Source organism: Chiloscyllium plagiosum, chromosome 13, assembly GCF_004010195.1.
Source record: "Chiloscyllium plagiosum isolate BGI_BamShark_2017 chromosome 13, ASM401019v2, whole genome shotgun sequence".
NCBI lineage: Eukaryota > Metazoa > Chordata > Chondrichthyes > Orectolobiformes > Hemiscylliidae > Chiloscyllium > Chiloscyllium plagiosum.
This window is the reverse complement of record NC_057722.1, coordinates 19,956,536-19,972,765: the sequence shown is the minus strand read 5'-3', so window position 1 is coordinate 19,972,765 and position 16,230 is coordinate 19,956,536. Positions and strand designations below refer to the sequence as shown.

Sequence of the window (16,230 nt, the reverse complement as noted above, 5' to 3'; positions counted from 1 at the left end):
TGCAGTGAATGAGATAAATGAAACCTGAGACTTGAGTCTCTATGACTAACTGAACAGGGTAACTGTAAACACTGAGGATTAATGATTTGGCAATAAACACAATAAGGAGGGTGAATTTAATGTCAAAGTATACAAAGCAAAGTAGATAAAAAGGAATTGAGAGATTGAAGAAAAGGAAGAAAAAGAAAAGCAGCTTCTATGAAACATTCAAAATTTGAAGAGATGAGAATTCAAGCAGATGTTTTAAAAAAAAGTAACCAATTATGTTGTAAACCACTTAATTATATTTGAAGTGATGAGACTTGACTTCCTGTGGCAAAATGATGAGTAACTCACCTCCTGACACCCCAAGTCTATCCACCATCTACAAGGCACAAGTCAGGAGTGTGATGGAATATTCCCCACTTGCCTGGTTGGGTGCAGCTCCAACAACACTCAAGCTCGACACCATCCAGGGCAAAGCAATCTTCTTGATTGTTTGTAGATGTGGCACCATTCAATCCCTCCACCACTGGTGCTCCGTAGCAGCAGTGTGTACTATCTACAAGATGCAGTGCAGAAATTCACCAAAGATCCTTAGACAACACCTTCCAAATCCATAATCACTTCCATCGAAAAGGACAAGGGCAGCAGGTACTTGGGACACCACCAACTGCAAGTTCCCCTCCAAGCCACTCACCACCCTGACTTGGAAATATACCGTCGTTCCCTCACAGTCGTTGTGTCAAAATCCTGGAATTTCCTCCCTACCGGCATTTTGGGTCAACCCGCAGCGATTCAAGAAGGCAGCTCATCGCCACTTTAAAGGCAAAAAAGAATGGGCTATCAATGCTGGCCAGCTCGCGACGCCCAAATCCCACAAATGAATAAAAAAAAAGTGTTTTTTTTAAATGGGCAGGCTGAGGAAAAGATCCTGTTAATGCAAAAGTAATAGTGGAGCAGCATATCAGCAACTTCTGGATATTGATTCCTAATGAACAGCTGCACCTTGCCTGAACAATTTCCTCATAAGGAACAATGTAATTAACCTTTTAGTGTGACTTTGGCAGCAAATTTTGGTTTTGCATGACATTTGTTTTTATCTAGGCAGATAAATAAAATGATTTAGTTCATCTGCCACCTTGTAGAATGGTATCCTGGCATGATGGAATAATGGAATTAGTGATTAATTTTTATCATTTGGTCTACAGACCTATAAACATGAGAATCTAATTAGCAGAGAGCTTTTGAAACATGGTTCCAAATTCAACAGATCTTTCCTAGTAGCCTGTACTTGACACGTCCCATGTCTGAAATTATTACTGTAAGCTTAAAGAAAAGAATCATTTGAATACTGTGCATGCTAACTGTTTCTTCCTTTGAAATCTGTTCTATGAATTAAATAATCATTGAAATGCTGTTTGAGAATTAATTTGGAATGGAACTATATGGTGTGTTCTGTAGTTCTACTGTTTTGGACTGGGTGAAATAATATGATCTACATTACCCAGTTGCTTGAAAATCCCTAAAAACAGTAATAAATCACATTCTACACTTCCCCACCCAGTCAGAACAGGCTAATTTAAGCAATCCCCTCATAATCAAACCCCTCAGTCTTCTGTCTTTTCTCAATGCTTGTAAAGTTCTTATTATAGCAATCCAAAGCTATACATAGCTAAAAAATATGTTTAACATGTTATGATTCGCTTAAGAGTTGTGTATTTGTGGATGCTAAACAGAGAAAAGTTTTTATATGGTTGCTGATATTGACCTTGGAATGCATGCGAACAAACCTGTTTGAAAATTTTAGTCCAATCAAGTACTACAGGACAATAAATCCATGAGCAAGAAAAGATGGTAGTCACATCTGTCATCTGCTTACCAGGTCAGACTGCAAAGCCATGGACATTGAAACTTATCTAAAGTACATTATCTATAATGATATAGTGATCAACTGAATTTGGTGCTCATTTGGCTTTTAATTATTACTTCAGGATTTGTGCTTAATACAAGATTGATTTGACTTGCATTTGCTCCTGTGTCGAAACTAAGGTGAACTCTGGGCACTTGCATCATAGCTTTTGTCAGTAAAAGAGGATCTTGTCTAAGTAATCTCCCCAAGGTTTGCATTTAGGTGGGATGTCTAAAATTAAGCTTTTTGTTGGTGTCTAGGGAGACCATCTTTTGAAGAAATGGGATCATCAACAAGGAAGCATGAATTCACCCGTTCAGAGAGTGAGAATTGGCGAGTCAGTAGGGATGAGCAGAATGGTGACGACGACGATGGAGGTTGGCGTTTAGCAGGACCTCGTCGGGAAGGGGACAGATGGCAGCCTCATAGTCCAGGTATGAGAACAGAATACATTTTGGACAAGCTAATACTAAAGAGATGGCTGGTCTCTGCAATGCTCTACTTAATGTATTAATATGGGTACATTGTGGGACTGTGACTTCTATCATTTCTAAGGATAGGGTTGTATTGCTATATAGAAGAACCTTTGTGACTGAAGAATGAAAGAATTTTAAAGGCAGCATTTTAAATTGTTCTTGACAAACTTTGTTAAAACAGGATCTTGAAGTCAGATTTTAGTTCACAGATGACATGAAAATTGTGTGGTAAATAGCAAAAAACCTTAAACTTCTGGAGGATATAGATGGGATAGTCTAGTGGGCTGAACAGTGACAACTGGAATTTAATTCTGAAAGGTGATGCAATTTGGGATGACTAGTAAGGCAAGGGATTGCATGATCAATGGTTGAACCCAAGGAAATATAGATGTTCAGAGAAAACTTGGTGTTTGCTGGTGGCAATAGTACCAGTGATCAGCTGGTTAACAAAGCATATAAGATACTTTTTTTTTTCAATTTGAGGTATTAAATGCAAGAGCAGGGAGGTTTGATAGGGTTACATAAGACATTGGTTAGGCCACAGCTGGAGTATTGTATGCAGGTCTGGTTGCCACACTAAAGGAATTATGTGTTTGCATGAGGGCGGGTGCAGAAGAGATTCACCAGACATCGCCTAGGCTGGAACATTTCTGCTATCAAGAAAGGCTAGATAAAGCTGGGTTTGTTTTCACTGGAGCTGCGAAGTCTGAGGGGAGGCCTCATTGAGATTTACAAAATCAAATGGGTGGATAGTGAGATACATTTTTCCTTGCAGGCAACATAGATTTAAGCTAGAGAGCAAAAGGATTAAGGGAAATGTTAGGAAGAATTTTTTCATCCAACAGTAATGGGTACTTGAAGCTCACTGCCTGATCGGATGGTGGAGCCAGGAATCATTACACCATTTAAGATTGTCTCTTGAAGTGCCATACCATTTGAACGTAGTGCTGGAAAGTAGGTCTAGAGTAGATAGGTGCTTGATAAGCGGTTCAGGTATATAATTCTTCATCACATGTCGACAGGGTGATGAAGAAGGTGTTTAGCACGCTCACTTTCATTGTTCAGACTTTTGAATATAGGAGTTAGGACATCATGTTGACCTTGTATAGGATGTTGGTGATGCTTCTTCTGGAGTAGTGTCCAGTTCTGGTTACCCTGTTACAGGAAGAATATTATTAAACTAGAGAGTGTTCAGAAAATATTTACCAGGATGTTGCTGAGAATGGAGGGTTTGAGTCCTCAGGAGAGGCTAGAACATTTTTCACTTGAACATAGAAAGTTGAGAGGTGACCGTAGAGGGTAATAAAATCATGAAGCATATGAATAAAGTGAATGGCGGGTGTCTTTTTCCGAAGATTGGGGGATGGTTTCAAGATTAGGGGGCATATTTTTAAGGTGAGACATGAAAGATTTTAAAAAAGATATGGGGGGAGCTTTCATACACAAACTGGTTCTTGTGTGCAATGAACACTCAGAGGAAGTGGTGGATGCAGGTAAAGTTCCAACGTTTAAAAGACATTTGGATAAGTATACGAATAAGAAATGTTTGGAGGGATATAGACTAACTGCAGGTAGGTGGGGCTAGTTTACTTTAGGATTATGGTCAGCATGGACTAATTGGACCAAAGAGTCTGTTTCTATGCTGTGACTCTGACTGGTGTAGGCAAGATAGACGTCTTTCCATGCTGCAAACTGTGACTCCATTAACTCACTTGAAATGAGATTGAGGTAACTAAGTTATCCAAAAACTAATACGTTTATACTGGTCCAAAATTGAATATGCTAATCTTTTGTATCGGTTATTCTATTTAAAAGATTAATGGTCTTAGAGAATATAAGATGGATTGTGGGATAAAAGAGACAGTAGCAGCATGAATCTTCTGTTACCTGAGTGATGGGAAACAGTAATGGTTAATGGATATTTTTCTACTGGAGGAAGGTTTGAAGTGGAGTTTGCTGGAGGTCATCTTTTGGATCCCATCTAGGCCTTAATGTACAGGGAATAATTTCAAATTTTGTAGGTAATGCAAAACTTGGAAGCAATGTAAAATGTAAGGAAGAAGTTTTTGAAGTTTTAAAACTTCAAAACGGCGCAAAATGTTGTAGTGGACAGACAGGTAGCAGGTGAAACTTGGTGCAGAGGAGTGGGAGGTTGTAAATTTTGGTAGAAAGAACATTGAGAGGTTATGTAAAATAACGGATGCAGGTGTCTCTGCACCTGCATAACGACTATAGCATGTATCTGTGCATAAATGTTCATGACGTAAATGTCTTTTGTAGTCCAGGTTGTTCTGCTACAATATGTATTTCATTAATGCAAATTTGCTATAATGCAATTGATGAATTGGGACACTGATTCTATAGTGTGAACTTTAAAGCATGTATCCATTATAATGGATGTAGGTTTGTTTGCTGAGCTAAAGGTTCATTTTCAGATGTTTCGTCGCCATACTAGGTAGCATCTTCAGTGAGCCTACGGATGAAGCACTGCTTTCTATTTGCTTGGATTTTCTTGGGTTGGTGACGTAATTTCCTCTGGTGATGTTATTTCCTGTTTTTCTTTCCTCAAGGAGTGGTAAATGGGATCCAAGTCCATGTGTTTGTTGATAGAGTTGTGATTGGAGTGCTATGCTTCTAGGAATTCTCATGCATGTCTCTGTTTGGCTTGTCCTAGGATGGATGTGTTATCCTAGGATGGATGTGTTATCCCAGTCGAAGTGGTTTCCTTCCTCATCTGTATGTAAGGATACTAATGAGAGTGGATCATGTCTTTTTTGTGGCTAGTTGATGTTCATGTATCCTGGTGGCTAGTGTTCTGCCTGTTTGTCCAATGTAATGTTTGTTACAGTTCTTGCAAAGTATTTTGTAAATGACATTAGTTTTGCTTGTTGTCTGTATAGAGTCTTTCAAGTTCATTAGCTGCTGTTTATGTTGGTGGATTTGTGGGCTACCATGATGACGAGGTCTGGGAGTCATTTCAGAGATGTCTTTGATGTAGGAGTGAGTGGCGACGGCTTCTGGACATGTTTTGTCTGCTTGTTTGGGTTTGTTGCTGAGAAATCAGCAGACTGTGTTTATTGGGTACCCGTTCTTTTTGAATATACTAGAGGTGATTTTCCTCTGCTTTGCGTAGTTCCTGTGATTTAAAACAGTAGTTCCTCATTTCAGTCCACAGTACAAAAATGAAAACATGGAATCTTTCCAGGTTTTGAATGTGTTAGAACACCGAGAAAGTGTCTTGTGCATTTCAGCAGTTAAACAATACTGATCAGTGCAATGGTCAACTTTATCTTTTTAGGACAGAAGTCTCTCTGAAGTGTGTGGTGGCTTGTTGAAATGTACTAATGCAGCTTTGCTTGTGGGTGTTGGGATGATTGCTTCTGTAGTTCAATATTTAGTCTGTATGTGTTGTTTTCTTGTAGATGCTGGTTTGAAGTTCCCCATTAGCTGTTCGCTCTACTGTGACATCTAGGAATGGCAGTTTGTTGTTTTGCTCCTCTTTTGTGAATTTTATGCCAGTAAGGGTATTATTGATGTCTTGAAGGTTTCCTCTAACTTGTTTAGTGTAGCGGTGACAAAGGGTGTCATCCACATATTGGACTCAAAATTTGGGTTGGGTGATTGGCAGAGCTGTTTGTTAGAGTCTCTGCCTTACTGCCTGTGCTAAAAACCCTGATATCAATGATCCCATGGGTGTTTCGTTGGTTTGTCTGTAGGTTTTGTTGTTGAAGGTGAAGTGGGTGGTAAAGCATAGGTCCACGAGCTTGACGGTATTGTCCTTGCTGATGAAGTTGTGGTGTTTGATGTATGTAGTATGGGAGTATTTGACTCACTTGCTCAGCATTGATAGGAATTCTGTTATCATGCAACTTGCAGAAGACCAAAGGTAATGGGTGACTTTGTGTGAAATGGACACTAGGAGCAGTATCTAATGGAATTGTGGATCATGTAGCATTATCCCAGCACTGGGGATAGTATGCTGTTTTAAATTTGCCAGTTAACTCTCATTACCTCAGGTTGAATATTGTTTTCTTCTGTTATTAGCTGCAGCAATGAATAGCCAGTCTTTGTTATTTTAGTGCCTCATTGTGCGTTCACAGATTGGCTCGTGGCTCTCTCTTCATTTCCTTAAGTTTGAAAATCTTTTCTGTTTAATGTCACCCCTCAACCTATTTCCAAATTCTCCACCTCCACAAGGTGGCTGTTTCATTTATAAAAGGATTAAATTTATCAATTGAAAAGCACAGCTTACAGCAAATGCTGAAGGAAATAAAAACTTAGTTCTCATTAGCTTTAAGTTAGGATTTGACTGCAGAGAACAGAGACAGTTCTTGAGCTCGGGATACCGATCACTTCTCTGATTAGTGTTCCCAGCCCCATGCTGCTCATTTACCAGAGTGCTAGGGATAGTTGTTGGTAAACAAAAGGCCTTTGCTAGTGATAACTGGTCACGGGTCAACTTGTTGTCAACCAAAGCTCCATCTTGAATACAGGACCCCTTGACTCCAGCTTTTCTGGAACCTAATTACTGCTTGTTCAAGCAGCTGTTTAAAAGATGTTTGCCCATGAGTGTCAATTGAATTTTCAAAATGTCCTTTTAAAACACTGCTTTTAGGCATTTGTAGCATCCGGGGAGCAGGAGAGTCAACATTTCTGGCATAAACCCTTCATCAGCCCTAAGTGAACTCTGAATGGTCTGATGAAGGGCTTTTGGCCGAAACATTGACACTCCTGCTCTTCCGATGCTGCCTGACCTGCTGTGCTTTTCCAGCACCACACCTTTTGACATTGATCTCCGGCATCTGCATTCCTCACTTTGTCTGATTTTAGGGCTATCTTGTGGTGCAGTGGTAGTGTCCCTACCCTGGACTGAGAGAACTGTGTTAATCCACCTGCTCCAGAGGTGTATAATAACATCTCTAAATAGGTTGACTTTAAAATATAAGTTAAATATAAATTTTTTTAAAGATTAAGACACTGATTTTTTTTTTTGGAATCTTCTTGTGGCATAGTGGTAGTTTCTCTACCATTGGACTAGGATGTCTGGGTTCAAGGTGCACCTGCTCCAAATCTCTGAACAGGCTGATTAGAAAAATAAGTTAAAACACTGATTTAAAATAGTGGTTCCTCATTTCAGTCCACAGTACAAAAATGAAAACATGGAATCTTTCCAGGTTTTGAATGTGTTAGAACACCGAGAAAGTGTCTTGTGCATTTCAGCAGTTAAACAATACTGATCAGTGCAATGGTCAACTTTATCTTTTTAGGACAGAAGTCTCTCTTGAATCACGGCTGTTAAAGCACATGTACATTATAATACAGCAACAGGAAGTGACATTTGATGTCAAAACATTGAACACTTAACTGTGAGAATGTCCTTGACTCTTCAGGTTTGTAGTCAAAAACTCTCCAATAAGGCTTTTTTAGGGCTTCAGTGTGTGAATTTATCCCACATTGTTTGAAACCTAATACGATCTGTTTCCATATACTGCCGGCAAAAGACATATGTTCAAACCTTCTGCTTAGGAAGCTTAGTTTGTTGTTGCTTTGACTAAGGTGTTAACATGGCGAATCAGTTGACTTGCTAACCAGTCAGCACCCTTTTCCCCTGTAATATTGTGATTTTTGTTTTCACATTTAGTGGTTTTGCAATTGTCCAGATGAGTGCAAGAAAATGAACTTTGGCAGCATGTCCTTCTCCAACAGTATTCAAATTCTGTTGTCTAATGTCTTGTTAATAGCATTGTTGCTTGACTTTATTTGATTTTAGCACTACTTTGAGTTCAAATTTTTTCTGACCATTTTTAATACGGCAATGTTCTGCAGGTTGGAGAGAGCCCACAGAACGCAGAAGACGGTTTGATTTTGAGTACCGAGATAAAGATGATGAACGCGGTCATCGACGAGTGCGCTCTGGTAGTGGTAGTGTGGATGATGAAAAAGATAGCCTGCCAGAATGGTGTCTGGAGGATGCAGAGGAGGAGATGGGAACGTTTGATTCTTCTGGAGCGTTTTTGTCTTTAAAGGTTGGCGTAATCACAACATTTGGCTCTCTTAATTTGTGCAGAGTTTATTGTACAGCTAGATATGATAATTCAAAACATTTGTGACTATACATTTAGAAGCTGGCAGCAGCAGTAATTTTATCGAAAGCAATAGTGATTTGAAACCATTGATCTCAACAGTGAATCCACCTTTTGCTCTCCCCCAAGGTTGGAAATAACCTTGGATAAGTTTGCAATGGGCATAGTTAAATTCCATAATTTGGTGTACATTTAGAAGGATCGTGTGAAGAATCTGTTGAAATCAATGGATATGTGATTGTGAGATAAAGATGCTTTTTTGAGTCTGGAGCTGCCCTTGTGGTAAGGTTTTTATGCAAATTTATGAACATAGTTAGCATGCTGTTAATGTTTGTGGCTGAGGCTGAATATGTTTCTTGGACTGGTCTTCATGTCTAAAAAATTACTGATCACCTTAAGCATGTTCTTACAGAAAATAAAGAAACAATCAGAGTTTCATGTTTTTCATGCTCTCAGGAAATGCTGAGGTATTTTGGTTGATTTAAGGATTTTGATCTGAAATTTCTGTTTAATATGGGGAAATATGACAGCCAGTTTGTGAAAAAGAAAGTCACTGAAATAGGAATGAGACTAAACAGGATGCTCTGTCTTAGCTATTTTGAATGCAGGATATTAGAACAAACCTGCTCTTAAAATAGTGTCTTTGTACTTTTTAACATCTGCTTGAATGGGAAGATGTGATCTTTAGGAACATAGTCCTTGGGCTACACTGAGGTGTTATTCCAGATTAGTTTCTTAGGTCTAATGAGTCTTGAATCCATGATAGTCTGGTTATTGAGAGTATTGTCCTTGAGATTAAGTTGATAGAGACAATGAGAATCATCTGATATTTTTCTTGCACACAACAATGCCTCAGGCCTAGTTGTTCCTGTAAACCACACCCCCTGTCCACCACTACCACTACCAATACAAAATCATCAAAATCTGAAGTTTCTTAGGAACAGATCATTTTATGTTAATTAGATTATAAATTTAAAGACCTGATTATTTAAATTGTGGGTCATCATCTCGAGCTGCTAATAGTGGTTTAATATGCAAATAATTTGCTAGGCAGTTTCAGGTACGAGGTCAGAGTTAGCCACTAGAGAGTGTAATTGAAGCCAAACTGCGCAAAGGTGACAAGTTTGGTTCCCTAAAGGGCTTGATGAGCTAGTTGGGTCTTTAAAACAATATGCTGGTTGGATAAGTGCGCACTGACGAACGTTTATTTTTCTTTGAATCATGAAGTAGGATCTTTTACATCCACATGAGGACAGTTTAATATCTCATCCAAAGATGATGCTTAAGATGCAGAACCTGCTCAAATGACAACCTAACTTGTGTGCCAATCTCTCAAGTGGGCCTGGAACACCTAATGTTTTTAGAGACATTGTGCTACCACTGAGCAAAGACTAACCTCTAAAGAGAGAATATTTGTGAGAGTAATTGTATAATCTGCATTTTTGAATGTTGACACAGTATAACTTTGGCAAAGTTTCAATTTCTTGCACTTGTGCTTTAAAAAAGCACAACTGTTAAAGTACTTTACTGCACAACTTACACTTTTTGATGTTTTTGCTGTTTTCATAGAAAGCTCCGAAAGAACCTATTCCAGAGGAACAGGAATTGGACTTTAAACAGTTGGAGGATGGAGAAGAGAGATCAAATTCAGAGGACAGTGAAAAGGAAGAAGCTAAGGAGCCTGATAAGAGAACCAAGGAAAAGACTGATGAAGGTTTTTATCAGTCATTCCTCACTCAAGCTTTGTGATTTTATTTGACGTAATTAAATAGAATTGCCCACAGCTCAACAGGCCATTTGGCCCAACCGATCTATGGTTGTATTCTCCACGTGTCTTTCCCTTATTTAACTCTGAAATTCTGAATTCCTTTTGTCTTCCATATGTCTATTGAACCTCCCCTTAAGTGCCTCTTTACAATGAAATTTGCCTCAACTACTGCTTGTAAGTTCAGTACTCTCACCACTCCGTTTCAGTGGGGGAAAAGTTTGGGAATAGTGACCATAATTCTTTAAGTTTTAAGTTACTTATGCATAAGGATTGGGGCAAGGAATATTGGGCAAGAACTAGTGAATATAGACAGGATGTAAACAGAAGAATACAAAGAGCAGAAAAGAACTTGAACAAGGAATTAGGTGGACTAAAAGGGGCATGAAATTTCTTTGGCAAACAGCATGCCAAGACAATTTAAACATATCTAAGGAGCAAGAGGGTAGCTAGGGAAAGGGTAGGTCTACTTGAGGACAAAGAGAATTTGAGTGCAGCCAGCGGAAGTGAGAGAGTGCCTTCGAGTACTCTGCATCAGTATTCACAAAGGACAAGGTCCGGTGGATGGTGAATCTTGGGAGAGGCGTGTTAATGTTCTGGAGCATGTCCATATGGAAAAGGAGTTGGTGTTGAATGTTTTAAGAAGCATTAAGGTAGACAAGTCCACTGGATCTGATGGGATCTATCCCAGAATGCTGAGGGAGGCAGGTGAGAATTGCTAAAGCCTTATATGAAATCTTTGTATTCTCTTCAATCGCAGGAGAGGCCCCAGAGGTCTGGAGAATGGCCAGCATTTGATCCTTTGTTTGAGAAAGATAACAGGTCTAAGCTGGGAAATTACAGGCCAGTGAGCTTTGCATCTGTGGTAGGGAAACAATTGAAGATACTTAGGATTTACTTATTCAGAAAAATATGGTTTTATTAGCAATAGGCAGCATAGATTTGTGCAAGGACGGTCTTGTCTCATGACCTGAGAATTTGGTTGAGTTTTTTGAGGAAGTGACGATGATTCAGGGTGGAGTGATAGGTATTGTATATATGAATTTTAACAAGGCCTTTAACAGTCCCTTTTGGCAGGCTTATCCAATAGGCAAGTCATATGAGATCTGTGGCAAACTGGTAAGATGGCTTTAGGACTGGCTTATTCATAGTAGACAGAGTAGCAATGGAAGGGTGTTTTTCTGACTGGAGGTCTGTGGCCAGTGGTGTTCTGCAGGGACCAATGTTGGGACCCTGATGTTTGTAATCTGGATAAATGATTTGGAGGAGAATACTAGTAAATTTGTGGATGACGCAAAGACTGGGGAGCTTTGGAGAATTGCCAGAGCGTACAGCAGGATATAATCTGGAGACTGGGAGAAGAAATGGCAGACGGGCCTTAATCTGGACCAATGCGAAGTAATGCATTTTTCAAGATGTAATGAATGAACTACTTTTTGTCATTTATATAAATTATTTGAATGTAAGCATAAGAGATATAGTTGGTACGTTTGCAGGTGACACCAAAATTGGAGATGTAGTGGACAGCGAAGAGGGTTACCTCAAATTACAATAGAATCTTGACCACATGGGCCAATGGGCTGAGAAGTGGCAGATGGAAATTAATTTAGATAAATGTGAGGTGCTGCATTTTTGGAAGGCAAATCTTAGCAGGACTTATACACTTAATGGTAAGGTCCTAGGGAGTGTTGCTGAACAAAGAGACCTTGGAGTGCAGATTCATAGCTCCTTGAAAGTGGAGTTGCAGGTAGATAGGATAGTGAAGAAGGCATTTGCCTTGTTTTCCTTTATTAGCCAGAGCATTGAGTATAGCATTAGGAGGTCATGCTGTGGCTGTACAGGCATTGGTTAGGCCACTTTTGGAATATTGTGTGCAGTTCTGTTCTCCTTCCTATCGGAAAGATGTTGTGAAACTTGAAAGGGTTCAGAAAAGGTTTATCAGGATGTTGCCAGGGTTGGAGGATTTGAGCTATAAGGAGACATTGAATAGGCTAGGGTTGTTTTCCCTAGAGGGTCGGAGGCTGAGTGGTGACCGTATAGAGATTTATAAAATCATCAGAGACACGGATAGGGTAAATAGACAAGGCTTTTTCCTTCGGGTGTGAGAGTCCAGAACAAGAGGGCAAAGGTTTAGGGTAAGAGGGAAAAGATGTAAAAGAGATCCTATGGGTCAACTTTTTCATGCAGTGTGTGGTATATGTATGGAATAAAGTGCCAGAGGAAGTGGTGGAGGCTAGTAAAATTGCAACATTTAAAAGGCATCTGGATGGGTAAATGAATAGAAACGGTTTGGAGGGATATGGGCTGGGTGCTGGCAAGTGGGACTGGATTGGTTTGGGGTATCTGGTCGGCATGGATGAGTTGGACCTCAGGATCTGTTTCCGTGCTGTACATCTCTGTGACTCTATTAGTATACAGTAAATGGCAGAACCCTTAGTAGCATCAACATCCAGAGTTCCCTGAAAGTGACAACACAAGTGGATAAGGTGGTCAAGAAGGCATATTGCTTAGTTGCCTTCATTGGGCATAGAGTATAAAAATTGGCAAGTCGTGTTGCAGTGGTATAGAACCTTAGTAGGGCCATGTTTGGAATATTGTTTATGGTTCTGGTTGCCCCACTACAAGAGCAATGTGGAGGCTTTGAAGAGGGTACCAAAACAGTTTATAAGGATATTGCCGAGTTTGAAGGGTATTGGCTATGATGTAAGATCAGATAAACGTAGGTTGTTTTAATTGTACTGTTAAAGGATGAAAACCAACCTGGCACAAGTTTACAAAATTGAGAGGAATATATATTTGTAGTCTCTTTTCCAGGATAGAAATATAATTTACTGGGCGATGTGGGTTTAAGGTAAAAGGGGGTAAGTTTAAAGGAGATATGAGAGGCAGGTTTTTACACAAAGGCTCGTAACATGTTACTAGAGGAGGTGGTGGAGGCGGAAACAACCGCAACATCTAAGAGGCATCTTGACAGATATGAATCGAGAATAAAGGGATATGAACCACATGAAGGCACAGCGTTTTCAGTTTCGGAAGGTACCTCATGTCAGTACAGTCTTAGTGGGCTGAATGCCCCGTTCCTGTGCTGTACCGTTCTGTGAACCACAGAGTGAACAAAGAATTTCTTCTGTATTCCCTACATAAGTTCTTGGTTATTATCTTCTGGCAGTCTCTAGTTTTGCTTTTCTGTACAAATATTAGAGTTATGAGTACTTGCTATAAATACTTTCAAAGATCTCTAGGTCAGGTGATTTGACGTCATCCTCAACCATCACGTCCTGCCACATACATGCATGTAGGTACATGCCTGCAAGTATATGCATGTGTGCAAGCACTCTTTGGACTTGTTTTCAGCAAATAGAGAACTAAGCTGTTCCCTATTTCCTGATAATAAAGTGGTGCATACCTGGTGCCAACTTCTCTGTATTTTCCCCATTGTCCACAAACTGTTTTCCACATTGCAAGTCATGCATATTTCTTCGATTCATTGGATGAATTAATCTAAAGTTGAGATATAATATAAGGACTTCTGACTCTGTACTCTGTTCTACCCTAGTGAAAGGTGGTCATTTTAAAGTCCATTTATCATCTTTGGCTTTTCAGAAGCTGGCTGAAAGGTTACTTTGGACAGAATTTCAACAAATCATTAAAGCTGGGCAGGAAACTGGGAGGGGGAGCTCTGATATTTTCTTTTTGATGTCTTGCAGAATGTAGACCAAGATATTGCCCATTACTTACAGTAATCAGTATTTACATTACAGAAACAAATAAAACTGAAGAGAACAAAGATGTATCCCGTACAAATTCATCGCCATCTCCTTTGGAGCCTCAGATGTCAATAGTTGCTAGCCCACCCAAAAGGGAAGAAAAGGTGCAAGAGAAAACTGACAAAATTGAGGATGCACAACAAAAGTCTGTCAAGGAAGGTAAGCTTTTATGTAAATTGCATTATGAATAAAAGCTTTGAATCTTTGGGACAGAGGGTGTTCATCTTCTTAGTAACCTAACTTTGTTAGAACATTATGATAGAAAAGCATACTTTTAAATGATTACTCCTTTTATTGTATCACCTAACTTACTCTGTGTAAGTGTAGTGTGAGAATATGTCCCTGATTTTAGAAAGTAATCATAACCTCACATAAAAATACTGCGCTAGAGATTCACCTTATCGGGAAGAAGCCTCGAATCAATTCCTTTCTGAGCCTCAAAATTAAAATCTGAAATATTATAAAAATAATTTTAATTATGCTGCAGCTGTGCATTTTGTAATGTACCTGCCATATTTTGGTTTTAGTGTTTTAAAGGGATGGCATTCTTGTAAAATAATTTGAAATTAATCTTCACTCCGATCTTGCACGAAACTTAATATATTTCTTGCAAGGTGTGTCATGTAAGTTTTCACTGCGTGGCAGCTGTTTTGCTGTAGTTTTATGGCTAGATTTTTAGAAAGCAAGAATCTTGCCGCATTGCATGCATTGCCATTCTTTTACAATTTTTGTTTACAGTTTTTGTGCAATTGACTCAAAGCTGCATTGCTTGCAGTTTGATTTTTAATATCCCACTCCACCATCATCTTTTTCTGTCGTATCATGGGTGGGTACAATTAACAGAATATCTGCAAATGTTCAGGAAAATCTATGACTTGTTTTTGAAGATATGTTCTGTTCTGTATGTTATTTCATATAGAAGAATGAAAACAATTGATGTTGTATGCTTTCTTATGAGCATACTTTTATTAACAAATCAGTAACTCTTTTTGGGAAAATAATTCATAGCTATGTATCATTTTATTTATTGTTTAAGCTTGTGATTTCTTTCAGAAAAATGAATTTAATTAATATATTGTACTTTAGGCTTGAATTTGATGTAAAGTGATCTGTTCGAAGAATGAATTGCTTCCAGTAATACTGTATATTGATGTCCAACAGCTTAGACACATCTGCAACATATAGAAAGTTAAATGCAGCTGTAACCAATCTCTGGAAGATTTTGTAACAAACCGAATGGAAAGTGTATTTTCTAATCTTTAGAATGTTTCTTATTTGACCAAGAATGAAATTAGTGTTTGTGTTTGGTTAATTTTGACATCGATAATCCATATAAAATCTTTTGTGTTCCAGTGATGGATACCTCAGCCCCTTATCAAAAACCTTTAATTCCATCTGTTAATAGCACTAATACTACTACTGCTGCTACAACTACAACTACGGCATCGCCTTCACCCAAGATCACAGCCGTTGCAAACCGGAACATACCTCAGGATAATGATGATGATGAAGGGCTAAAACATCTTGAGCAGGTATACAGCAGGATTGTGAAATTGCTCACTCTCGTTTGTGTAATTCAACAGCAAACTTCTGTACCAAAAGTGCAATTATTTTTCTCTTGTACATCTCATATTCTAAGTGAACATAGTCCACAGTGCGAATTTGGAATGATAGAAGAGAATATTTTTTACATACTTATGGAATTTCTATAATGTACCTTGTACTGCAACTTGGGGCTTAAACAAATATTGTACAATGAATTGGTATGGTAAATATTCAGTCTGGAGCCGTTACAAGTGGAGTTCCGCAGGCTTCAGTTCTGGGTCCTCTGCTGTTTGTAATTTTTATTAATGACTTGGAAGAGGGAGTTGAAGGGTGGGTCAGTAAATTTGCAGACAATACGAAGATTGGTGGAGTTGTGGATAGTGAGGAGGGCTGTTGTCGGCTGCAAAGGGACTTAGATATGATGCAGAGCTGGGCTGAGGAGTGGCAGATGGCGTTCAACCCTGTCAAGTGTGTGAGGTTGTCCATTTTGGAAGGACAAATAAGAATGCGGAATACAGGGTTAACGGTAGGGTTCTTAGTAAGGTGGAGGAGCAGAGGGATCTTAGGTCTATGTTCATAGATCTTTGAAAGTTGCCACTCAGGTGGATAGAGCTTGTAAGAAGGCCTATGGTGTATCAGCGTTCATTAGCAGAGGGATTGAATTCAAGAATCGTGAAGTGATGTTGCAACTGTACAGGACCTT

The 16,230-nt window shown here is 39.1% G+C and overlaps 1 protein-coding gene across 1 annotated transcript in view; it reads left to right on the top strand.

The window, feature by feature from the left end:
* The window catches only part of gigyf2 (GRB10 interacting GYF protein 2), a 173,146-nt gene that overhangs the window by 90,558 nt on the left and 66,358 nt on the right, over positions 1 to 16,230 (top strand). The window contains exons 10-14 of the mRNA XM_043702938.1: positions 2,152 to 2,325; positions 8,194 to 8,393; positions 10,020 to 10,164; positions 13,977 to 14,141; positions 15,336 to 15,514. Coding sequence (XP_043558873.1) covers positions 2,152 to 2,325; positions 8,194 to 8,393; positions 10,020 to 10,164; positions 13,977 to 14,141; positions 15,336 to 15,514 — 863 coding nt within the window. The remainder of the gene's footprint in view (positions 1 to 2,151; positions 2,326 to 8,193; positions 8,394 to 10,019; positions 10,165 to 13,976; positions 14,142 to 15,335; positions 15,515 to 16,230) is intronic.